Source organism: Ictalurus punctatus, chromosome 21 (assembly GCF_001660625.3).
Source record: "Ictalurus punctatus breed USDA103 chromosome 21, Coco_2.0, whole genome shotgun sequence".
NCBI lineage: Eukaryota > Metazoa > Chordata > Actinopteri > Siluriformes > Ictaluridae > Ictalurus > Ictalurus punctatus.
This window is the reverse complement of record NC_030436.2, coordinates 7,450,211-7,475,689: the sequence shown is the minus strand read 5'-3', so window position 1 is coordinate 7,475,689 and position 25,479 is coordinate 7,450,211. Positions and strand designations below refer to the sequence as shown.

At 38.2% G+C, this 25,479-nt stretch overlaps 2 protein-coding genes across 4 annotated transcripts; both read left to right on the top strand.

The window, feature by feature from the left end:
• The first annotated feature begins 3,643 nt into the window (after positions 1-3,643).
• On the top strand, positions 3,644-10,280 carry asb14a (ankyrin repeat and SOCS box containing 14a). 2 transcript variants are annotated; one of them, XM_017496518.3, is made up of 10 exons: positions 3,644-3,792; positions 4,047-4,308; positions 5,197-5,249; positions 5,336-5,467; positions 5,613-5,771; positions 6,377-6,622; positions 6,961-7,132; positions 7,537-8,080; positions 9,029-9,182; positions 9,341-10,280. In XM_017496518.3, exons 2-10 carry the CDS (start codon positions 4,181-4,183, stop codon positions 9,502-9,504), a joined length of 1,752 nt encoding a protein of 583 aa, XP_017352007.1. In that variant the 5' UTR covers positions 3,644-3,792; positions 4,047-4,180; the 3' UTR covers positions 9,505-10,280. The 2 variants fall into 2 exon arrangements, with proteins under 2 accessions (XP_017352007.1, XP_017352006.1); XM_017496517.3 differs by having other exon boundaries at positions 4,033-4,308.
• A 547-nt stretch (positions 10,281-10,827) lies between these two features.
• appl1 (adaptor protein, phosphotyrosine interaction, PH domain and leucine zipper containing 1) lies at positions 10,828-25,194 on the top strand. Of its 2 annotated transcripts, none has more exons than XM_017450283.3 (22): positions 10,828-11,035; positions 13,264-13,362; positions 13,484-13,543; positions 13,951-14,022; positions 14,134-14,221; positions 14,316-14,357; positions 14,448-14,506; positions 16,430-16,576; positions 17,351-17,433; positions 19,285-19,443; positions 19,595-19,783; positions 20,327-20,369; positions 20,473-20,529; positions 20,668-20,765; positions 20,862-21,041; positions 21,365-21,414; positions 21,524-21,698; positions 21,786-21,822; positions 22,093-22,239; positions 22,361-22,411; positions 22,510-22,599; positions 23,525-25,194. In XM_017450283.3, the coding sequence occupies exons 1-22, from the start codon at positions 10,982-10,984 to the stop codon at positions 23,672-23,674; spliced, it is 2,130 nt and encodes a 709-aa protein (XP_017305772.1). In that variant the 5' UTR covers positions 10,828-10,981; the 3' UTR covers positions 23,675-25,194. The 2 variants fall into 2 exon arrangements, with proteins under 2 accessions (XP_017305772.1, XP_017305770.1); XM_017450281.3 differs by having other exon boundaries at positions 21,362-21,414.
• Positions 25,195-25,479: the final 285 nt, after the last annotated feature.

Below are 25,479 nucleotides of genomic sequence, written 5' to 3'. Positions count from 1 at the left end.
TACTAAAACCAAGACCTCCAGCAGTACTGAGTGAGAGGGTTTCAGGCAAAGTTTGAAACTACCACTAACAACTGATTTTAACGGAAGTTCTAACTATGTTTCAGCATTAGTGGAGTCTGGGGCAGCTGTAAATCTAATCCATCATGAACTCATCACTGAATATCATGCACACCATCCATCAACATAACAACCGTCGACAATGAACCCATAGGAACACGCATCACACAACAAACCATACCTCTAACTATATGAACTGGTCTATTCCACACTGAGATGATTTCATTATATGTAATATCCTCCCCAAGCCACCCATGGTTAACTGTACATGATCCCAACATCTCCTGGGCACAAGGTGAACTCAAATGGTCAGGTTTTTGTCAACAAAACTGCTTTCAGTCTGAGGTCACTCTGCCATGTCTCTACACCAACAGAGACTACGTTTACATGGACAGCAGTAATCTAATTATTGACCTTAATCTGAGTAAGATAATAATGTGATTAAGGTGTTTACATGAGTCGCTTTTAGAATACTCCTGTCATGTTCCCGTTTTACATGTTTTAGAACATAATTAGATTAACAGCCCACGTCATTACGTCACCGCGCCACGCCATCCGACGTCCCTCCAGAATTTCACGTATCAACATACAGTTCGTCTTCGTTATGGTACCGTATACACTTTTGGGTGTTTTTATTTATTTATTTTTTTACGAACGCTTTAAGTGCAGTTAATTAACTGTCATGCTATACGTGCTAATAGACAACTGCTTGAAGTGGTGGGTGTGTCCCAAATCGCATAGTTACCGTCTATATAGTAGCCGAGATACATGTATTTTTCCCCACTACAGGCCTAGAGTAGGAAAGTATGTGATTTGGGACACAGCCGAACTCTCTTGTTCGCCGTAAAACGTAAAACTGCTATGTGTGATCGTGTCCTGTTGCAAAATGCAGTGAAAACTCCCACATGACGTTCATAATGTGATTAAGGTGTTTACATGTCACTACTACACGTCCATAATGCGACTAAAACAAGAGTACTCCACCTGTCTTAATTAGATTATTGCTTACTTCGATTATGACCTTAATTAGATTAAGGTAAGTAAAAATAGCTGTTTACATGGTAGTTTCTTAATTAGAGTGTGGTCTTAATCGGATTAAGAGTAGATTATTGTTGTCCATGTAAACGCAACTATAGAAAACCCCAATGTTGAAGTTCAAACAAAGATTCCAGAGGAATATGTAGAGTTTGCTGAGGTTTTTAACAAAGTCAAAGCATCCTACCCATTAAACTCCTACCCAGTGCAGCTCCTCCAAAATGCAAGGTACCCACTATCACTATCACTTCCTGAGACTCAGGCTATGGAAAATTTTGTCAAGAAGGCATTAGCTTCAGCTTTCATACACCCTTTCATGTCCCATGCTGCAGCAAGATTCTTCTTTGTGGAAAAAAGGATAGCGGCCTCAGACCCTGCATTGACTCAATTCAGTGTAATATAGATATCCACTGCCATTAGTTCCTTCAGCCCTGGAACAACTACGTGAAACTCAAATTTTCACCAAATTAGACCTAAGAAGCACATACAACCTCATCCGAATCAGAGAAGGATATGAGTGGAAAACGGCTTTCTTACCACAATGGGGCGCTATGAATATTGGGTCATGCCATGTGGCCTAACCAACTCACCAGCGGTATTCCAGTCATTCATAAACGAAATCTTCTGTGACCTCCTAAACCAGTTTGTCATCGCCTACATGGACGATATCCTTATTTACTCACAACCAGAGCACAGCACATTCAACATATGAAGACATTCCAGGTAATAACAGACCACAAGAATTTAGAATGCAGTGAGAATGTGAAACGTCTGAACCCAAGACAATCACGATGGTCATTATTCTTCACAAAATCTCACAGTTACACCTCTCCCCAGCAGCAAAAACAGCAAAGCAGATGCCCTCTCCAGGAGGTATGACCCTTCACATGTCCCTAGTCACCAATCCTCAATTCTACCACAATCAATCATTATTGCCCCCATCCAATAGGACATCATGGAAGAGATTCAGTGTGAACAACAAATAGATCCAAACCCATCAGCATGGTCTCCTGCCAAACAATATGTACCGTGTATGCTCCAACAACACATTACCTAGTGGGCTCATATGACTCTCAGCACCGGACATCCAGGTATCCAACCCACCCAACTGCTAGTACATAATTCATTCTGGTGGCTCAAGATTTTACTAACTTTGTCAAGTCTTGCTCCATCTATGCACAGTCAAAGACCCCCAGAGAACTCCCCACTGGACTACTTGAAACACTCCCCATTCCTCTGAGACCCTGGTCACACCTATCTGAGGATTTTGTCATGGTTTGTAACGGTTTCTGGTTGCTGGTTTGGTTATTATATACAGATTTTCAAAGTCATGTCGTCTGGTTCCCCTTAAACATCTCACATTTTCAGAATTTTACGGAATACCAGAAGACACTGTATCGGACCGGGGTCCCCAGTTTACCTCACAAGTATGGCAGGCATTCTGCAAACAGCTAGACATTTACGAAAGTCTCATCTCAGGCTACCACCCACAGGTTATGGGCAGGTGGAGAGACTCAATCAGGAGATAGGTCACTATCTCAGATCGTACTGCAGCCATGAACAGGAAAAATGGAGTGGCTTTCTTCCATGGGCCAAGTATGCCTAGAATTCCCTCACTCACTCCACCACAGGACTCACTCCCTTCCAATGTGTTCTGGACTACCAACCACCCATGTTCCCTTGGGCAGGGTGAACCATCAACAGTACCAGAAGTGGTCGATTGGGTCAGAAGAAGTGAGAGGGTGTGGGACAGTGCTTATGTTAGGTTCCAATGTGCCATCTGGGCTCAACGAATTCAAGCCGACCGTAGGAGACACCCCTACCCCAACTTCCATCCAGGCCAGAGAGTCTGGTTATCTTCAAGAGATCTTTGATTGCGGCTACCCTGTAGGAAGCTCAGCCTCAGATATGTAGAACCATTCCATATCCTAAGACAAATAAGCCCTGTGATTTACAAGCTGGTGCTTCCTGCTAACTACCACATCTCTCCTTCCTTTCATGTATCATTGTTAAAACCAGTCCACCCTGCATCTGGCCCTGAAACCTCGGAAATGGAGGTGTTCAAAGACGGGGGAGTCTGTAAGACCCACCACCAGAGGGAGCCCTCTCCAGAATATTGACTTCATTCCATTCCTTCTACAGTTACTTGTCTGTAGGTTCAAAAGCTAGGTGCTTCTAGAGGCACACTGCAAAGGATTGCCAGTTCACGTGCCTTACCGAGCATTTAACCTGTTTATTCTTGTGTTGCTTCACGTTATGATCTTCTGCCTGTTTATTGGATTTATGTTTCTGGATTACCTTTTCTGTCTTGTTTGCCTGTTGGATTGTTTGCCTGTTATTGACCCCTGCCTGTTATATTGTCCAGGTTTGAGCCTTCTGTTTTGGATTTGTTTAATAAATCTTCTGCATAATGGATTCTCACCCAACCTCTAGTCCAAGCTCACTACACAAAGGTCTTGTGGAGTCCATGCCTCAATGAGCCAGAGTTGTTTTGGTGGTACAAGAGGGACCTACACAATATTATCCAAGTGGTTGTAATGTTATGGCCATTCAGTGTATATTACAGAGAATCACTGGGGCAGGCCACTTGAGTGGCCTTGTTTTGTCCCATGATCAGATATTTATAGCAGGGCTTGACATAAATAACCCCGAGTGCAGCTCAGGAGTTGCACAACATTTAACAGCAGGATAACTCTTTAGGTAAGCACTAATGTAAACATCATCGTTGGGGATCATCATATAATATGAAGGGGTGTGACATTTTATTTAGTCAAAGGATTGTAATACACAGCTGCATGCTAATGGTGAATAATTGTTTACAGTCTTGCAAACACTTCATGATTATGGTTTTGCTGTGTGTTGTTAAAACCACAATAATGTTGACAAATACCCAGAAAACCCTTGCAAATGCAATTGCATTTATTTAGTGCTCATTTTCAGTTGTTCAATTTTAGTTCAAGTTTACAGACCGGAATGAACCGTGTGGGGTGAAGTTGGATAGCAACATCGTCAGTCTTCCAGAGTGATTTCTTTGGGCCACACTGTTGATGGTGGAGAAGGTGTTTTGGAGTTCTCAGTTACTGCCACTATGGATTTTGAGACGTCAGGAGAGATTTTTGATGAAGATGTGGTGACTCAGTATATGATAGAACAGAGTCTTCCAGCAAACAATAATCAGACTGAATTTAAGGACATCTTATCTGCAGATGGATGCAGGTAAAAATTTGCATTAAAGAAATATTCAGCACGTTTCAACATCATATCTCAGATCTGTAATACATGAGCTACCATGGATGTGTATTAAAACGCATTTTGAGTTTACTTGAAACTCACTTATAATAAAAGTCTAAGGGCAGTTGTTTAGTATTTAAATAACAAATGACTTTCATGAATTCTTTAATTTAAGATATAAGTTTAAAGTAAGCTCTTAATATATATAATTTTGGGGGACATGGTGGCTTAGTGGTTAGCACATCTGCCTCACACCCTCAAGGTTGGGGGTTCAAATCCTGTCTGTGCCCTACGTACATGTAGCAAACATGCCCTCCCTGTGCCTCGGGGGACCCCCCTGGGCACCCTGGTCTCCCTCCCCATCCACCCAAGGCTGATTGGCATTTCCAAATTGCATATATAGGTTTGTGATTGTGCCCTGTGATGGGTTGGCACCCTGTCCAGGGTGTCCCCTGCCTTGCTCCCTGGGGGCTTCCCACAACCCTGTGTAGGATAAGCAGTATGGAAAATGAATGGATGTATAATTTGTCTTTTCTGAAATGGGATATAACCATATAAACCATATAACAGCTTTGGTAAGATGTATTTCATTCTATTATCTGTATACAATACACTCATTATCTTGGGAGCGTAATGATTGCTGTTACTCAGTTTCGCATTGTTTAGCTGCATATTTAAAAACTTTTTTCCCCTGAAATTCAGCAAGTTCAAGTAAAGGAGTTTCCTGTTTTCCCCCTCAGTAAAGCTAATATGCCGAAATTTTTACCAGTAGTGATTGAACATGTACTAAAGATGTGATGGATAGAAATTAGGTTGAAAAACAATGACGTATTCCTTTAAAGGCTTTCTTACATTCAGTCTGTTTGTCCACAGGATAATACAAACTAGTCCAGAAAGGGATAAAATATCCAGTGCCATTAAACGAGGTGAGAATATTTAGAGAGTGTTTTTGAGAATTAATCATGTACTGTATGTTCGGGTAAGTCATTTGGCTTGGTTGTTTGTATATCAGGTGATGAAGCTGAGCTTCGTAAGCTCACAATCCACCAGTCTGCTTTCTCCGAGGAGGACAGTGCCGGCCAGATTCCCTTACACGAGGCAGCAGTGCAGAACAACCAGTACATCCTGGAGATCACTTTCAAAGGTCAGGGGAGAAATTATCTGTTGTTCCAGTGAACAACTGGCAATGTGATTTAAAGTGTTACCATACTCACACTACAGATACACATATCTCTGTAATGTGAGAGTTTAAATGCTGTTACAGATACCATGACCGTTTTTTTCCACAGCATCTTCCACAGACGCGAAGTCTCGAATAACTCATCGGGGCAAGACAGCCCTCTTTTCAGCTATAGAGAAGGGTCTCTTGGAAAATGCCTGCTACCTTTTGGACAATGGGAGCAGCCCAGATTGCCTGGATCATGATGAAGACTCACCTCTTGTCATTGGTCAGTGAAAGGAGACACCTTGAATCAATGTAACAGGTTAATTATAGTCTTAATTATAGGTTTGTTATAGTTACAAATAAATAAATGCCAGTTGATATTAGAGAAAAGCATCCTATTGCCTGATCTTCATGTGCTTTTGGTTTTAGCTACGTTAGCATAGTCAAGACCTGTTTAGTATCCAACATTTGGTTCTAATTTTTGCACTGGTACTACAAGGCGAATGTAGCTTCCTAGAATGGAGTTCCTTCTCACCCTGAATGTTTTTCTGTAAATATCTGCACATATTCAGTTCTCTAGTGTTGTCACAGGCTCTGTGATGTGTTTTAGGACACAGTGTGACTTATCATAGTCTATAAACATAACAAAACGTTACTGTTTTAAATCAGGGGTTCTTAAGATTTTTGTAATCAGGGACACCATTTACTGTAAAATTAACGGCATGGACATAGCTCCAGTGCAATCATTAGACACCAAACATGTTCTGGCTGATTAATTACATTTGAGAAAAGTAGAAAATTGTATAATTAAAATTGTCTTGACTTGTAACCACTAGATCTTCCTTCATCATATCAATTTTCTCAGCCCTTCTTTTTACATTCTCACAGCTATACGAAACAACCACTATGACATGATGAAGCTCCTTCTCTGCTTCAAGGCCAATGTAAACCAAAAGTTGGCGCACTGTAGAACGGCCCTTCATGAAGCTGCTCGTTTGGGCCTGACAGATTTTGCAAAATTGCTGTTAAAGTCTGGAGCTGATCCTGATTGCAGGAGCACATATGGCCTCACACCTCTGGCCCTGGCAGCGCAAGCTGGCCACCTGGAGATAGTGCAGGAACTCCTATGCCGAGGTCAGGAAGTGTGTCTGTGGGAATACTAAACAGTACCATAAATGACAGTTTAGCATTGATTCAGTTGTAGGCTGACTAGCATTTCCGAATTGTCCATAGTGTGTGATTGTGCCCTGCGATTGGTTGGCACCCCATCCAGAGGTATTTCCTGTCTAATACCCCAAGTTCCCTGGGATAGGCTCCAGGCTCCCCTGTGACCCTGTGTAGTATAAGTGCTATAAAAGTGGATGTTTGGATGAATGGATTTTAGGAGACAAAAACGTGCTGTATAAAAACATTAGCTTCTTTATGCTGATTTCTTGGTTATTTAATTTAAAGCAATTGTATTTGGACTACAGGGGCTGATGTGGATTCTCAAGCACAAGACTGGGCTACTATCCTTTATGAAGCTTCTGCATCCGGGAACCCTGATGTCATCTCTCTACTGCTGGAGTATGGTGCTGATGCTAATATACCCAAACACACAGGTCACCTCCCAATCCACAGAGTGGCCCATCGTGGATATGTGAAGTACGAGGCATTTCTGACTATCATTGAGATTTCCAACAGTATGCAAATTCACAATAACAGTGCATGTGTGGCCCTTTTTAGCATTGCCACAAGGGTAAATTTCTACTGAAGGATGGTTTGTTAATTCATTAATAAATAACCCTCTTGTTTGGTTCAGTACTTATTAATGGATGTCTTATTGATGCAGAGAGGGTTGTTGGTTTTTACCAGTTGTAACATTTATATTAAAATACTATAATATAAATGAAGAACATTAGATTTTAGATTTAAACAAAAGATGGAGAATATGTTAGAGTAGCTAAAATAACCTCCTCATTTTATGGTTTGAAAAAGCCTGTCTTACACCAACAATCATGTCATGGTCAAAGTCACTGAGATAACATTTTTCTCCATTCTTTTCTTAGAGCTCTAGCTCTCCTGATCCCTGTGACCACACGGGAAGCAGTGGAAGAGAGCGGCATGAGCCCCCTGCACTCGGCAGCAGCTGGTGGACAAACACAGTGTCTAGAGATGCTCCTCAACGCCGGCTATGACCCCAACTTCATGCTTCACCCCTGGGTGAGGCGCAATTATGACGACCAGCGCAGGTCCGTCCTGTACTTTGCAGTAACCAATGAAGATATGTGCTCCACCAAGTTGCTCCTGGAGGCTGGTGCAATGCCCAACCAGGACCCGGTGAAGTGCTTGCAGGTGGCCTTGCGCCTAGGAAACTACCAACTGATCGATACCCTGCTGAGGTATGGTGCCAACGTCAATTACTTCTGCAGGGTGAACACCACTCACTTCCCTTCAGCTCTGCAGTACGCCCTGAAGGATGAGGTTCTGCTTAGGATGCTCCTTAACTATGGCTACGATGTGCAGCGCTGCTTTGACTGTCCATATGGGGACAGAGCTCACGTGCCTGATGATTATGAGGGCTGGAGCAGCACTGTCATCAAAGATACCATGGTGAGATGGAGTTTGCACAAATTCCATTGTCAGGCTACACAATTCAGATGGTTAAACAATGATTCTGAGAAGAGGGATGACTTTGCACTAGTTGATCTGCCAGTATACTGTATGTGTCTGACATTTGCTTGAGCATACAAGCATACAACTTAGCATACAAGTAAAGGAAATCTATCTCACCCATATAGCTATATCCAGTTCTTTACTATCACACACACTTGATGTGGTTGATGTGGTTGAGGATGCAATGAGAGCTACTTTAATTTGTAAACATGAATAAAATGTCACCATGTAACTGAAGACTAACCACATGGGACAGCCATCATGGTAATCACTTTTTCCCCATCCATCCATCCATTTTCCATACCACTTCTCCTGCACAGGGTCACAGGGAGCCTGGAGCCTATCCCAGGGAACTCGGGGCACAAGGCAGGGGACACCCTAGACAGGGTGTGAGTCTATCACATGGCACAATCACACACCCATTCACACACTATGAACAATTTGGAAATGCCTATCAGTCTACAATGCTTGTCTTTGGACGAGGGGAGGAAACCCAAGTACCCGGAGGAAACCCCCATAGCACGGGAAAACATGCAAGCTCCGCACACGCAGGGCAGAGGTGGGATTACAACCCCCAACCCCAGAGGTGCGAGGCAAATGTGATTTTACAATGCCATTTGAAGCAAATATATCAATATTCAGGCATGTATTCATTTAAAAATAGGTGAGACCGACTATCATTGCTTGTTAGCTTCAACTCCAGTCCCAAACTAAAGAAGCAAATGTCAGACAGCAAGCATGGCTGATCCAGAACAAATGGCTGATCCACAACATTTGGCATAGAAAAGTCTCTAAGTTAGATGCTTCACTGAACCATTACCTTCTAAATACTTTTTTATTACCTGTTGTCATTTTTTACATTTGTGACGTTCTTCCTTCCTGTAGTTCTGTGAGGTGATATGTGTTGACTGGCTGAAGCACCTCTCTGGAAGCGTGGTGCGTATCATGCTAGATTATGTTGACCATGTCAGGTTTTGCTGCAAAATTAAGGCGACTCTGATGGAGCAAAAACAATGGCCAGAAATCTGCAAAATTCAAGGTGAACATATGTGTGGTATGGTATAGATTTATAGCTGTAGGCTTTCTTTATAACTTCTTCTGTTACTTTCTGCACACAGTAGAGTTTCACTGGAATATGGGTAGTCAGGTCACCATCCAATTACTAATAGATTACACTTCCTGTCCTGAATCCTCCAGAGAACGTGCGCTGCTTGCAGCACCTGTGCCGACTAAGGATCAGGAGATGTTTGGGAAGGCTGCATCTCAGAGCTCCAGTCTTCATGAGCTTCCTGCCTCTGCCGAACCGCCTGAAGGAATACATCTTATACAAAGAGTATGATCTTTATAAGCAGAGTTGCTAGGAACAGTTAAAATCACGCAGAACTGTTCTTTGTTCCTACAAATGATTGTGTGAATATGTGTGTGAATAGTGAATATGTAGATAAGTGTATAGATTGGCATTAATGAAAACATTCAAATGTTCAATGGCATTTGGATTAAGAAGATAAGTATACAGAGTAGAGGTCGACCGATACTGGATTTTACCAATACTGATAACTAAGTTAAAGTAAAGTAAGTAACTAAAGTAAAGTAACTAAGTAATTTTTTTTAATGAAACTTTATAACAAAAAGAAACAATACTAACTGTAACATGAAAATGTACTGTACTTGTACTGAACTGCACTGAAGTAATATACAAATATTCATATGTATATATTAATTATTAATAAATATAAAAGTAAATAAAAGATATGAACCAAAATGTAACACTCCAATAACTAATAAAAATAGAGACATCTGAAACTAATCGAAAAACACTTCAAATAACACAACAAAATTTGTAAGGTTTTTATTTCACCTCTAGAGGCCGTTCTCATACTGTATAATGACAGCAGACCCTTCTCCTCAGCCGCTTCAGCAATGGATGCAATCGGGAAAAACAATCTGTGTGGATTTTTGCAGATAACCGACACTTCTAGTAATCAGTTATCGATTAAACCGATCGATCTGAAAAACTAGACCTCTAATACAGAGTGTATGTGTACTTTTTCCTTGTAGCCAGGCTCTACATTTGTAAATGTATTTAGCTCAAATTGTGACTTTGCGACAAATAAAGAAAATCCTAATTTTCTGCGTGGTTAATGTTGTCACCTTGAATATGGATGGTAACATTAGCTAGAATATTTCTTGTAGACAAAGTGTTTTGGAGAGAGAGGACCTTAGCAAGGGGAGTGGCCACAGGGGTGGTAGCTGCCACCCTGGAAATAAGCCATGCCACCCCAACTAAATCACCAGCTCTGACCTCAAAATCTCTTAGTGGTTTATTAATGTTATACAATTAATGCAGAAGTAATCAATCATATTAAATCTATCTATAATATACGAAAATATTATATTACATAATAATAATAATAATAATAATAATAAACTATTATATCGCTGGAATATAAAATGGATTATATATTCTTCGCTGAACTAAAAGGGCTTTTATTTTTTATTTTATTACCACATTACTCCAAATACCTCGTCACAACACCAAGGCTGAATCCCAAATCCCCCCAAGCTCGATTTAAGGTACACTACAAACGCGGTAGAAGTCCCCATTTCCTTCTCTATATAGTGCACTTGTTAAGGATTTAGGGAGCTATTTGGGATACAGCGCAGTCTGGCTGCCAATGAGAAGTGGAGAAAACGCCGAATATCCGTATGTGTGGGACGGGCACTGTCTGGCTGTTGATTTGTCTTGCATAAAAAGCAAACAGGAAGAGATTTTTTTTCCTTAAAAAAACAAAACAAAAACACGATTGTCAATTATCAGAAATAAATAACTGCACAGCAATGCCAGGAATCGATAAACTGCCGATAGAAGAAGCACTGGAAGACAGTCCTCAGGTAAAAAACAAACAAACAAAAAACATCTGGGCTTGCTAGCATTCTAGCTTTGTTGCTAGCTAGCTAAAGAACTAGCATAGCAACTATATATTTTTGTGCAGTCATCGTCTTTAAAATGCCCCCTGAGTCAGAAAATGTTGGGAAAAAAAAACTAGAAAATGTAAAGAAAAATTCGTTTTCAGAAAAGGTTTAAGCCAGCTGCGTTAGCTTTATGGAAATGGTTTGATGTTGTGAGGAAGCAGTGTTTATAAGCACAGGCTGTATCCCAAATCACTCAGTATTGGATATATAGTGCCCTATATATGATGCGTAACCCATTATATCGGACTCTGTATAGGGCACTGTTGTAGAGGTTAGGGAGTCCTTTTGGATTCAGCCGAATAGAAAAAAAACACAACTTTTTTGTATCTAAATGATTGTGGTGTAGTGATAGATTGAAGTTATTTGAATAGGAGCATATAGTGTGTGTGTGTGTGTGTATATGTATGTATGTGTATATATATATATATATATATATATATATATATATATATATATATATATATATATATATACACACACACACACACACACTATATGCTTCAAATAACTTCAATCTATCACTACACCACAATCATTCCGCAGAATCTCTCACCATCTTCAAAAAACAGCTAAAGACCCACCTCTTCCGTGAACACCTAGCCAACTCATTAAAAAAAATTAAATTGCACTTACACCTCTACTCTGCACTTTGCTTCTTCTGGAACTCAATTAATAGATCTTGTATGGTAGCACTACTTGTATTGTTCTCCACTTGATATATCGTTTTGCTTGTATTTTTCCTCATTTGTAAGTCGCTTTGGATAAAAGCGTCTGCTAAGTGAATAAATGTAAATGTGTGTGTGTGTGTGTGTGTGTGTATTTAGTGATCAGTGCAAATATTATTACTGTTCTTTAATCACTATATTTCCCCCAGCAGTTAATTTCTTTTTGCTATTTGTTACTGCATTACGCCACAGCTTTGTTATTCCACACTTTGTCTACAGATCAGCCACAGTTTAAATTCCTTGGCACGTCCTGGTTTCCTTCCTTACCCACTTCCTTAATCTCTTTCTTGCTTTCTTGTGACTCGTGCTGTTTCAGCAACCGTTGACTATTATGAAAGCACAGCAAAAAGAAACTTCGTCTTTACATTGCCAAGCACTTACTCTTTGCTGTCCTCCGGCACAGATCAGGGGTGTTTGAATGCGTGTAAACGGCTCAGATCGGATCTGATATGGACCACATCCCAATGAGGTTCTACAGTAAATCTGAAACATATCTAATATCTGATCATTTGACTTACATCTAAATGCTCCCACCTGATGTTATTGTCATTCTTATGAGATGATGGGCTAGGCCAAAATTTATTTGCACAAAAATATTTATATTGGCGTTTTACTTCCAAGCAAAACAAGCCAAATGATTAATAGTTATAAAATGTATTTATCATTATGAAACTGATCATTTTGGTTCTGAAACCTGATTGGTTTTAAACCAATAAAACTCTTATACTGTAGAATAGCCTTACCGTCGAAGATGTTGCTTAGCAACCAAAGCTTACTGTGAACAGACTACATTTTGTGGGGGAAGAATTGTTTATTACGAATATCATTAAAAATAAATAAGACTGGCTTTTGTATTGCTTTTGTTGCAGCCTCTCAAGGGTGTGTGTTAGACTGATTTTATCATGTGTTTGTGGGTTTTTTCGATTAATCGGCATCAATAACTGATTTACTGGAGCTACTGGTTATCGAGAGCGGCCTCTAGAGGCGGAAGTTAAAACCCTATCTCTAACTAATTTTGTTGTGTTATTTGAAGTGTTTTTTGATTGATTTTGGATGTCTCTATTTTCATTTATTTGGAGAGTTACTTATAGGTTTAGTTTTGATGTATATCTTTGACTTACTTTAATATTTATTAATAGTTAATATACATTAACAGTTATATATTTATTTCATTTAAAAAGTGCAGTACATTTCTATGGTACAGTCAGTACTATTTATTTCTGTAATCAAGTTTAGAAATATTTTACTTTATCGGTAGAATCCACTATCAGTCGACCTCTACTCTTCTTTGCGTTGTACCTAAGAACACACTTGTGATAAAATCAATGTAACGCATGCTCTCTCATGGCCCAATCTCAACGTAAAATTGAAATGCAGCCACGGTCACATTCATGTTAAACACCTCATGTCTTTTTCTTCTAGACTCGCTCCCTGCTTAGTGTGTTTGAGGAAGACACGTATGCCATATCCAGCTACTACCATCAGCTCTTTAAGGCCATGCAAAGGATATATGATGCGCAGGTAAGCCATGACTAAAAAAAAAACCTTTCTCGCTATCATTAGGAAATGCTCAAAGCGATTGAAAAACTTTTTTTTTTCTTGTTTCTGAGAATCTTAATCTTTAGGTTTGTGTGGTTTACAGAATGAACTGAGTGCTGCGACACACCTGACCTCCAAGTTACTGAAGGAGTATGAAAAACAGGTAGAAAATGTTCGCCACTTTTTAAATTTATTTATTTATTTTAAATTTTATTTTAGTGAAGAATAGGAATCATGTTATGCCTTTAAACTCAGCAGCAGGTTTAAAGGAATGGTTCATGGAAAAATTGACGCAGTTTTATACTTGCCTCAAAGGTAGTAATGTAGTTGAGCGTTGTAATGTTCTGGAAGGAATCATTTGTGACAATCACTTTTTTAGGGACTGATTAATAATACATTTCCCAGTCACACGTTTAGGTTGCCTGGAAACCTAACAGACTAGACTGAAAAATGATCGCTAACTTAGACATATGACGAGACACCACACATATCTTGACCAACAAGTGTTAACTTGATTCTTCTCCACACTCTGGAGATTATGATTAAAGACTGACCCTCTCATTCCTTTAGCGTTTCCCACTCGGCGGTGACGATGAGGTCATGAGCTCGACTTTGCAGCAGTTTGCGAAAGTCATTGATGAGGTGAGAGCAATGTACCGCTTTTAGCTCCTCCTCTTCATTTGCAGTTAGATTTATCTTCTTTGTCTCACTATTTCTTTCTCTCTCTCTCCATCTCTCTCTGTTGTTTCACAGCTCAGCTCCTGTCAAGCCGTTCTGTCCACTCAGCTAGCCGACGCCATGATGTTCCCCATCACTCAGTTCAAAGAGAGGGACGTAAAAGGTGAATATCCGTATTACTTTTTTGGTTGTGTTTTTTTTTCTTCTTCTTCTTCTTCTTTCCATTCATTTTTTAAAATTGCTTTTCTTTAATACAGAAATCCTCACTCTGAAGGAAGTGTTCCAAATATCCAGCAATGGTGAGTATCACTCATTTCATCAATCACAAAAGCAAAAGAATTCTTCAGCAACTTTGGCACATTCACCGTTTCGTTTTCTTACTGTAACAGATCTGGACACAGCCATCAACAGGTACAGTCGGCTGTCTAAAAAGAAAGAGAACGAGAAGGTAAGGAGCGAAACAGTTGGTTATTAAAGTTAATTAATTATATAAGTTCTTAAAGTGAGGTCTGAGTTTATTACTGTTTTAATTTGATGAACATGGCAACAATGTAAATACCAATCTATTGCTATTAAAAAGTGGTCATACTTGTTATAGTTATTCTTCTTCTTCTTATTATTATTATTATTATTATTATTATTATTATTATTAGTTTAAGTATATTTATAAGCCTGAGTTACTGGTAATATAATTGAATGTACAAAAAAATATGCAAGTCACACTGAAATCTAAAGCTTAATAACTAGAAAAATGTTGATGATAAAGTTTGGGTGTCCTAGTAATAAAAATCATTAATTTATAAATAAATTTTTATACGGTATACTTACTTGATATGCTTAATATTTGAATAATAGAATTATGTTCATAAAATGAAACCTTTGCTGTGATCATAAGTGCATCTTTGAAAATAATTTGGGGTTAAATCATGTGGGCAAATAGCCAAAAATCCTTTTCCCAAAACTGTATTTTTCTACCTATACAATATTTTGGCACGGCTTTAAGAATATAGATATATTTCCTCAAAATGACATGAGAATGTGTTATTTACTTTTTAATCTTGCTTACTCTATCTTTGTGCCAAACGTCATGTTGTGTAAGGATCATGATAAACTGGTGAGAAACCAGTTTAATAAATGTGGAGGTTAAAACAGTCAGTTTGCCTGTTTGCTAGTCAAGTGTGATCTCTTCATACAGTAAATGTCACACTTTGATCAAGTTCTTGTTGGACAGCAAAATGGACATAAGCCTAAACATTTCAGTTTGTAATCCTGCCCCAGATTCGGAATAAAGTCTTCAAATTCACTTTTCTCTGAGCGCATCTAGTGAAAATGCTTCTATTTTGCGTTCTTTTCTAATCTAATACAACAGTTTTCATTACAAATTATATTATTGACAGTAACTTGAGTGAAAAGTAGACTCTCTCACTTGAATTTCAGTTTCTTAGTATTTGGTACGTCCACTTTTTGCTTTAATGACCGTATGCACTTGAGCCGACATGGACTACACGAGTAAAACCTTATGATCAATTTTGGATCAAATCCATTAGAGTGTCGACCGAACATGTGCTTCAGTACAAGAGATTAGGCATGAGGAAAATCTGACCTTTTGTATAAAATATTACAAATTTGCTTACGTTTAAATAGGGACCTAGTAATAGTGCCGAATCTTGAATATTAAATTGAACGTTTAGTTTCTATGTTTTCAACGTTTTAAAAATTCTACAATCTTCTGTTTATTTCCCAATTTAAAGGGAAAGTAGTCCTCAACATGGTCTCAGACTTTTGGACCCCGCTGTATGTAAAACAGAAGCATATTTCAGTTCAGTACAGTCTGCAGTTTTCAGAAGTACATACTGTATATTAGAAAATGTCACAATGCGACCATGTGCACTTTATATCATCGCCTAATAAGATCTGTCTTCTCCTACTTTCTGGTGGGACTGATTACGCACAAAGTTGATTAACACTGTTGCACACTGCAGTGATGGTCTTCCTTTAATGAAACACATACCGAGACTTGGCTTGGCCACTGTGAGAAGAGCGTCTGTTCTGCAGATTTGGTTGGCTCGAGTCCTGTCTCCTTGTGCAGGACAGGAAATTATAGTAGATCTGACTCTGGGAAGATGAAATACGACTGTGGATTTGGACTAATGTGGATATTCACTGCTGTAGAAATTACATTTACATTTATTCACTTAGCAGACGCTTTTATCCAAAGCGACTTACAAATATGAGAGAGAAATGAATCAAGCACCCAGTTACATCAACGTTTTTGTACTTTTTTTTATTTCACCTACATTGACTGCTAAAATATTAGAGCATCTAAATAGGATTCTCAAATGATGTAAAAAATTTTTTGTCTTCACCACAGTTAAAGGGTGAAGTGATTGAAGATGTTTACACCTCAAGGAAAAAGCAGCACCAGACCATGATGCACTACTTCTCAGCACTTAATACGCTACAGTATAAGAAAAGGATTGCCCTGTTGGAGCCGCTGCTGGGGTATATGCAGGCACAGGTGTGGACTACATATTATGTCTCACTCTCTTTTCACTAGTTTCAGTATTTATTTAATCAGTTATGAAAAACATTCAAATTCATTTTCAAGAATACATTGTTTAAAATTGAGAGCTTGAGTAATACTTCTATAAAACTCTATAAAAATCTTAACAACTAATGCTGACTTATGATTACCTCGGTGTAGTCCTGCATCATATGCCATCATTTCAACAACATAACTTTTTTTTTTTGGCATTTATGTTGGGTATTAGGGCCGTAGATCCAGATGATGGCCTACTTGTTTAACTTAGTCGATTTGTAGTTACTGGCTTCTTTATTTTAATACATTTGTAAAAATTTGTAGTCATCTTTATATAATTTTAGTTATTTTACTTATGACTGTATTTTACTCAAGATCTCCTATATGTATCACAGATTGAGTTTTCGACTGGAGAGTTTGGACATTAGTTAGCAGATAGATCATAGAATTTGGGGGGGGAAACAGTGGTACGAGACCACCCTGTGCCCAAAATGGCACTCTACTCCCTATTCCCTAACCTATATTGTACATCATTCGGACTCTTTCCCTAACAAATGCTACAAATTTCTCGAAATATGGTAGAGTTTAAGGCATACTATCAGCCTTTTGAGCTTGATTATAATTAATTCTTATGAATTACATATAAACTGGAGCTAGTCTTTACAAACTGACAGCAAAAAATCCTAACTAAATTCTGGATGAACCGAACCCATGTCTTTTTTTCTTTTTCTTTTTTTTTTTCCCTTTACACAGATCAGTTTCTTCAAGCTTGGATCAGAGAACCTCACACAGCAATGGGAAGACTTCCTCACAAACATTGGAACCAGTGTACAGAAGTAGGTTTTATCTGTTTATCTTTTACTACTTTAATCTCCTGTCCCTGAATGGTAAATGTCCTCTACACAGCTGTTAGAATTATTACCTCTCGCTAGGAGGACGGGAATTAAGTTTATTTTTGCAGGCTGATGCAAGCTTATCCAGTTGTTTGCAACACATGACCCATTCTTTAATGTTGACATTAGCTTGTTCCAGCTTTAATATTTAACCAGCGTCTTTCCCCCAGCTCGATAGCGATGATGAGCGTTTGAAGGCCAGAATACATTAAAGTAGAGGAATATAATGTGGTTTTTCTCAGTATTCTCTTACCAGTTATGAGGGGAAATGTTTTAACTATAAGCACATTTTATGTTTTAATATTCTTTTCTTTTCTTGATCTTAGTTAAAGTAAGATATTTAACTGACAGTTGTGCCAAAAGCTGGAACCAGAATGAACTGTTTTGGGCAAAAGATTAAACAAAGTACAGTAAGATGGCTCTCAGCTGAAAACCTTAAGAGTTTTGTTAAATTATGGATAAAATATGGGTGCCATGTGATCTAGCACATGTGCGCAGTAACATATAGGAGTGGCTTTGGAAAGTAACTATTCACTCTTTGTTGTTTTCCAAAATCTCTACTTTATAGGTGGTGGCATAAAATGAGTGGTAAACATTCATCCCAAATTTACAGATATAGCTTACATGTACATATTAAAAATATCTATATTTATATTTTATCACATTTATTATATGTATGTATTATGTACTATAATGTATCACATGCCTGTGTATGTGTATATATATATATATAGACACTGTAATTTACATTGTATTGCATATACTGTGCCCTCCACTAATTTTAGCACCCTTGGTAAATATGGTGATCTATTGTTAAAAACTAATTCACAAAAATACTCTGCTCTTGTGGGTATCAGATGATTGCAAACAAATCATGGGTTTATTTGGAAAAAAAAAATGTTTAAATATAGGTGTGCAACAATTATTGGCACCCTTTTAGTCAATACTTTGTGCTATGTCCCTTCGCCAATATAACAGCTCTGAGTCTTCTCCTATAATGCCTGATGAGGTTGGAGAATACAGGGCAAGGGATCAGAGACCATTCCTCCATACAGAATCTCTCCAGATCCTTCAAATTTCGAAGTCCAAGGTGGTGGACTCTCCTCTTCAGTTCACCCCACAGGTTTTCTATGGGTTTTGAGTCAGGGGACTGGGATGGCCATGGCAGGACCTTAATTTTGTGGTCAGGAACCATTTTTGTGTTTATTCTGATGTATGTTTTGGATCACTGTCTTAACTTAATTATTGCCCTGATGGTGGAAGTGGGCATTTTCAATGCTTGTGCTATTTTCTTATAGCCACTTCCCATTTTGTGAAGTTCAAAAACCTTTTGCTGCACATCACAGCTACATTCCTTGGTCTTACCCATTGTTATGAATGACTGGAAGCACTGGAAACAGGAAGTCATGGTTGAACAATTTTCTGTTCCTAGTCACCCAGGTGTACTAATTTTTTTTTTGAAATATCAATGGGAATATACTTCAAATATATTTTCCCCATATGAATTAATAGGGGTGCCAATAATTGTTGCACACCTATATTTAACAAAGATTTATTTATTTATTTATTTATTTATTTTTGAACAACCTGTGTTTTGCTTGCAATTGTTTGAGATCCATCAAAAGGTTGAAAAATAACGAGTTTTTCACATCCTCCTTTGCTCATATTTACCAAGGGTAAATATACCAATATTAGTGGAGGGCAATGTATATGAAATTATTTACAGTATTAGTATTAGTATTAGCCTTGTTAATAGTTTGCATGACTTTTATTGGTTGTGGTGGTTGTTGTTAGTGTACGCAGGGAGATGGACAGTGAGGTGGACATAATGCAGCAGACCATTCAGGATCTGGAGCAGGCCAGTGATCTGCTGTACATGCCCGACCCCGACCCTAATAAAATCCCAATTAACCGCAACCTGACCCGTAAAGCCGGATACCTCAACATTCGCAAGTAAAAGGCCCCAGTGCTGGTTTATACTTCATTACAAGCACTATTAAATCAGTATTATAAGATGTTTGTCTGTAGTTGATTAATTTCATAGCCATGCCATTATGTTTCTGCGTGAGTGACCTGCATCGTGCTTTCATATTTTTATGTCCAGTAAAACAGGGCTGGTGTCGACCACATGGGAGCGGCAATATTTCTTCACACAAGGAGGGAACCTCATGAGTCAGTCTCGAGGAGACGTGGCCGGAGGGCTGGTCATGGACATAGACAACTGTTCCGTCATGGCAGTGGACTGTGAGGATCGGCGTTTCTGCTTCCAAATCTCTTCCTTTGACGGCAAAAAGTATTTTTAATAACATCGTACATGCATGACATTATAGGAGTTTGATTATCAAAATTTAGGATTTCATTCATGTAGTCTGGCTGGTAGACTTAGTGTTTTGGTAGATCTCAAGTAAGAAGATTTATAGTTCTTGAAGGCTGTTTTAAGCAAGGGCTTTGTTCAGGAGCTGGATAATTATTAATGCATTCTTTTAGAGCTTAAACATCAAGTATTGACTTGCTTACTAACAACATTGCTTTGTGCAGTAATAATAAATGTTTTTATACAACATTAAATATGTATGACATTACATACACTTAAATAAATGTATTTATTCTATTATTGCGTTACATTAATTACGTTTAATTAATCTGATTCAATTTATTAAAAGTTTTATGTGATAAATTTTTATATTTTGTTGTTTGTACATTTCTATATTTGTTATACCAGAGACAGAGAGAAAATGTCATTTTAATTATTTTAAAAAATTAATTACATTAAATAAATGCAATTCTGAATGATGATTATTATTTTACACAATTCTTTTTTTTTTTTTCACCGTAGGATTGCCATATTACAAGCAGACAGCAGAAAGGACTGTGAAGAGGTAACAAATTGAGAATATGTCCAATTCTTTGGTTTTCTTTATATGAGCAGGATCCATAGCTACAGAAATGTTTTTTTTTTTTGTTTTGTTTTTTTCATTTCAGTGGATCGCAACAATAAATAACATCTCAAAGAGGATATATCTTAGTGAGAAGCCTGAGGTAAACGTCAGCTTCAAATCAAAGACTTGTCACTCTGTTTTATCCGATATTTTACCATCCATGACAAAAAAGAAAGAAATAATACTCCTCAACTCCAGTGTCTATTGCTAAATGACTGTATACCTGAAACTTTGACAGGAAACTGCTGCCAGAGTCAACCAGTCAGCTTTGGAGGCCGTGACTCCGTCGCCTTCATTCCAGCAGCGGCATGAGAGTTTTAGACCAAACACGTCAATGTCTGTTTATACTCACACGGCTTCGTTTTCCTTTAGGCCAGTCTGATTATTCCTATTCAAGACGTAACAATAGTTTTTAATCCTGTTGGTTTATAGGCAGGGCCGACCCCGAGCGGCCCGGACCAGTAGCCAGAGCTCAGCAGGCTCTGAGTCACCTGCTCTCTCCTCGCTGTCTCTGGACTCCCTGGTGGCTCCAGACACCCCCATCCAGTTTGATATCATTTCCCCAGTCAGTGAAGAGAGCACACCGCAAGCTAAAGGTGCTGCCCAGGGCAGGTCAGTGCCTCTAATTCTAATCTATACTCCTGGAAGAAAGGTGTCATCCAACATGAGTCATTGGACAGTTTTCTTTAAACATATACAGTATAGTGTGTAAAATTGCTGTTAAATTTTCTCACTCATCAGCCTTTAACCATGTCACGTGTCTCTTGTGACATGATGTCACAAGAATTGATAAAGGCAGGTCACGTGTCACTTTGTCTCTCAATAATGCCTGCATAATTTATTCCACCTAACGGCCCATGGATTACTATATCCTGATTTTTCTTTTACTTTTTTAAATAATGCCAGTGTTTCTTTGTCACCTTTTCTGAAAGAAGGACGAACCCGTTTGGAGAGTCCGGAGAGGTGCAGTCCGGAGACAGTGAAGGTACATGTCCCATAAACAGACTTTCAAATTCCAGAAAGACTTCAGTCCCTTAGAAAAGGTCATTGTCAAAAATAGTTCAAGCATATTATGTAACTTCCTGATTTCACAGACTCCATCCTGCATCAGCTCTTCATCGTGCGTTTCCTGGGATCCATGGAAGTGAAGGCCACAGAGAACCCGGATGTCATCTACGAGACAATGAGGCAGATCCTGGCGGCCCGAGCCATCCACAACATCTTCAGAATGACCGAGTCCCATCTACTTGTCACCTGTGATTGCCTTAAGTAAGTGAACTCCTTGGCACTTCATTGCATGCTGATAATTCTTTGACATTGTTATTAAGAGTTTCTCTTTTCTTTAACTGTTTCTAGGCTCATTGACCCTCAAACCCAAGTCACAAGATTAAGGGTAGGTCTGATTTTCTACATCTAGTATGCCTCAAGTGTTTGTTTGTTTGTTTGTTTGTTTTTTTTTACTTTGGGCCATCCATATAGAATGTAGAACATCATACAACATCAGGCATGTCAGAGTAAAGATATGTACCATGTCCATGTAATGGTATTTAGTATTTTAAAAATTGATCCTAGGGCAGAAATCATGCTAATTTCTGATTATGTATTGCAAAGTAAGAGAGTTCTCTATTTCACAGACTCCCTGCTTCTCTTTCTTTCTCCACAGTTCCCTCTGTCCAGTGTGGTGATGTGTGCATCTCATCAAGAGAACAAGCGCCTGTTCGGCTTCGTGTTGCATACGGCCGGCGGCCGGGTTGATGGACGCCCCGTCACTGTCTGCTACATCTTTGAGTCTAATAATGACGGAGAGAAGGTACAATGAAAACATGTATATGTAGTGCATGTTTATGCCTGATTCCTAATGCCGTTTTCTGTATAAAGTAAGCATGCATATGCTTTTTCACCTTAATTTGTGTCTATTGTTTTCTTGTCAGATCTGTGATAGTGTGGGACTGGCGAAACAGATAGCCCTTCATTCAGAAATTGTGAGTGTTTTTATGTTAGGCCACAAGAGACTTGTAACAGTATAATAATAATAGAGTATATCATTTGGTTCTTATGAATCTATTGTATTTGTTGGTAGGATCGCAAAGCCTCTCAGAAGCAGAGAGAGCAGGAAAAGGCAAAGGAGAAGCAACAAGAAGAGCTGACTAAACAGAAACAGATTGAAAAGGTATGCTGAGAAAAATTCATTTGTACACCATAAAAAACATTAGTCAGTTCCTGGTGGCCCCCAATTCTGCGTGTTTCACAAAGTTTAGTCTAGAGCCAATCCTGCATTTCGCACCCACTACATCAGTGGTTTATTTACTAATTAATTTAGTTACTAATTTTTATAGGATCCTTTAAATACAGACGTGAAATGTGGGCTACCTGGGTTTTTTTCGAGGATGAAACTGGTATATCATCCACCGCCTCAGTTCACAGAGCCAGTCAGAAATGTTGAGGAAACTGTTAGAAAGTGAACTAACTAGAAATGCTGACAGGAAATAAGCAGTGGAGCTCTTTTTAAATCCTCCAAATTTAAACAAATGAGTAGAGTACAAGTGAAATACATGGATCTTGTTCACTAATTGTGGCACGTGCATATATTTGCATTTCAATTGATACTAACATCAATTACTAGTATCTTTAAGTCATTTATCTGTATGTTTAACTGCTTTATCCTCCATTTTCACCTGCATGATGTAGAATTTTCATTAGGATTTGAGAGCAGCTGGTTAATAAGTCCTTAATCAGAAATAATGCCACCTTTTGTTTCCCATTGGAAAACCCATATGATGTGTATAGAGTCGCACCATTCAAGATTAGGATATTTTACCATGTAATACTGACCCCTATGAATAAAAAATAAAATAACATTCCAAAGCCACCTGCAAGTAAATGAAACCTCTCACGGCTTCCACAATGCTTTTCCATGATCTGGATCGCAAAATGGTACTCAATTGTTTAGATCAAATTCACTTGAGCATATGTAGTTATTTCTAACAGAGATATTCGGGTAAGATTGCACTGTTATGTTAAATAAATGTATGTTTGTGCCATCACTCTGTCTGTATTGTTATGCAATAAAATAATAGTTTACACCATAATTCCAGGACCTGGAGGAACAAAGTCGCCTGATAGCTGCTTCTAGTCGTCCAAACCTGCCAACCGCTGATGGACAGTTCCTCGTCCTCAGCAAGAGCCAATCGGAAGACAGCGATGTCGGGGAGGAGGGGCGGAAAAGAGGTGAATCTGATGCTTAAGAGTAAGGAGCATGAGGATAAAGTTGATCTCTACCTGGACTCAACTTTTCATCTAAAACACTTAATCTTAATGACATTTCCTTTAAAGCTTCTGATTTTCTAAAGGAAATTACTTTTGCAAAGTGACTTCAGAATATAAAAAAAAACAACCCACAAGTAATGGAGAGAAGAGTAATTTTATAGGTGGGTGGATTGGGAGAAATCTGTCATGAGCTTGTTTTATTTGTATTGTATTTTGTATCTTTTCCATTAACGACTTGTATCGAAAACACACTTTTAGATGTTTTTGGTTGCTGTGTGAGAGCGTGAGAGAGTTGGTGCACTACTAATAAATTGTGTGGTAAATGGGATAAATTTTTTTGGAAGACATTGCACGTGTGAATAGCACATATTAACGAAGGACTTACTAATATTGTATATTTAACTTTATGCGCTAACATGCCTGCATGTACTTCAGCTCGTGTCATATCTACATCAGTAACTGAATTGTATTGGGGTTGAATCTAACCAGATTGTACCTGTCGTGAATTCTGTAAGACGTGCTTTGCAAATTGTCATCTGTTTAATTAAGGTTTGTGGACGTGGTCACTTTTAGGTTTTTGGTGTGTGTGGGTTTTTTTTTTTTTTTAAATAAAGGAAAAATGTAATAATTTTAATCATTTGTTTAACCCCTTAAACTCCCAGTTTACTACAGAGAATAATAATAATAATAATAATAATAATAATAATAATAATATTTAACTATTATTAAATATTTTGTAACTGCAATTAAGGTATGTAATTACAAAAGTCCTGGGAGTTTAAGGGGAATTTTTTTTCTTTCTATAACACAGTTTACAATTGTATAAGGTTGTTTAAAATGTTAATTGGATTTAGACATCAGGTAAATATACGCCTTTTTTTATGTACACACACAGACACAATTTTCACATCTGGTTTGTTGGTTTCCAACACTTATAGATCATTGTACTTTGTAATTAACATACTGTAATAATGATGCAATTGTACTTCATTTAAGCACCATGTCTGTTAAATCTTAAGCTATCTGTAACAAGAAGTCGTTTGGGTTTTTTAAATTGTTTTATTGTCTTGTGTTAATAGTTCATACTGACCTTCTGTCAAAAGTTGTGTAAATGTGTTTCTCCCAAAATGGCCTCAAATTCCTGAAGCACATTTGTGATGTGTATAAAAACGCCCAGTTAAAGTGACTAATGTTCTTTGAATTCTGAAAAAGATTTCAGCCAGTGGAAACAGGGTGTCCCAGAAGTCTCCATACATGTGGGAAATTACCACTAGCAAAATGTCTTGTGGAATTTTTTGTACCTAGTTTATATAATATAATTATGTTTTTATTCAGATAGCCTTTAAAAGTGCTTTTTGAGAAAAGAAGACTCGTGTAAGGAGACTGTTGGGGCTCCCTGTATAATTCATGTTTGAGTGTCCTTCATAATTTAACGTTCCCTTGCTGTGCTAGAGCGAGTCCTTTTGAAATGCCGATAAATTAAATATATTTCACAATTTGAAGCGTAACTCATTCTAGTTCAGAGGAAAGAATAGCTTTGTCTTGTCATGTAAATTTACTGATGATGGGAGGATTTCAGGGCTAGACAGAAAATTACACACGCACTTACACTAGAAATAACAGTATCAACCTGTACTTTTGTCTTCTACTAGTGTAGTAGCATCAAGGGGACATTGTTAGTACAGTTAGTATTTATTTTCACACCTTCTAAAAGATTCATAATTAAACCTCGTTTAAAACATTGGTCTAAAAACTTAAACATACACCACATCCCACTTCCCAG

Bases quoted from the DNA above. Each gene is read 5' to 3' on its own strand.
- asb14a (XM_017496518.3), top strand. From the start codon at position 4,181: ATGGATTTTGAGACGTCAGGAGAGATTTTTGATGAAGATGTGGTGACT. The intron at 5,468-5,612 runs GTCAGGGGAGAA...TTTTTTCCACAG, and splicing joins CCTGGAGATCACTTTCAAAG to CATCTTCCACAGACGCGAAG. The intron at 7,133-7,536 runs GTACGAGGCATT...TTCTTTTCTTAG, and splicing joins GCCCATCGTGGATATGTGAA to AGCTCTAGCTCTCCTGATCC.
- appl1 (XM_017450281.3), top strand. From the start codon at position 10,982: ATGCCAGGAATCGATAAACTGCCGATAGAAGAAGCACTGGAAGACAGT. The intron at 16,577-17,350 runs GTGTGGACTACA...CCCTTTACACAG, and splicing joins TGGGGTATATGCAGGCACAG to ATCAGTTTCTTCAAGCTTGG. The intron at 19,444-19,594 runs GTAAAAGGCCCC...TTTTATGTCCAG, and splicing joins GGATACCTCAACATTCGCAA to TAAAACAGGGCTGGTGTCGA.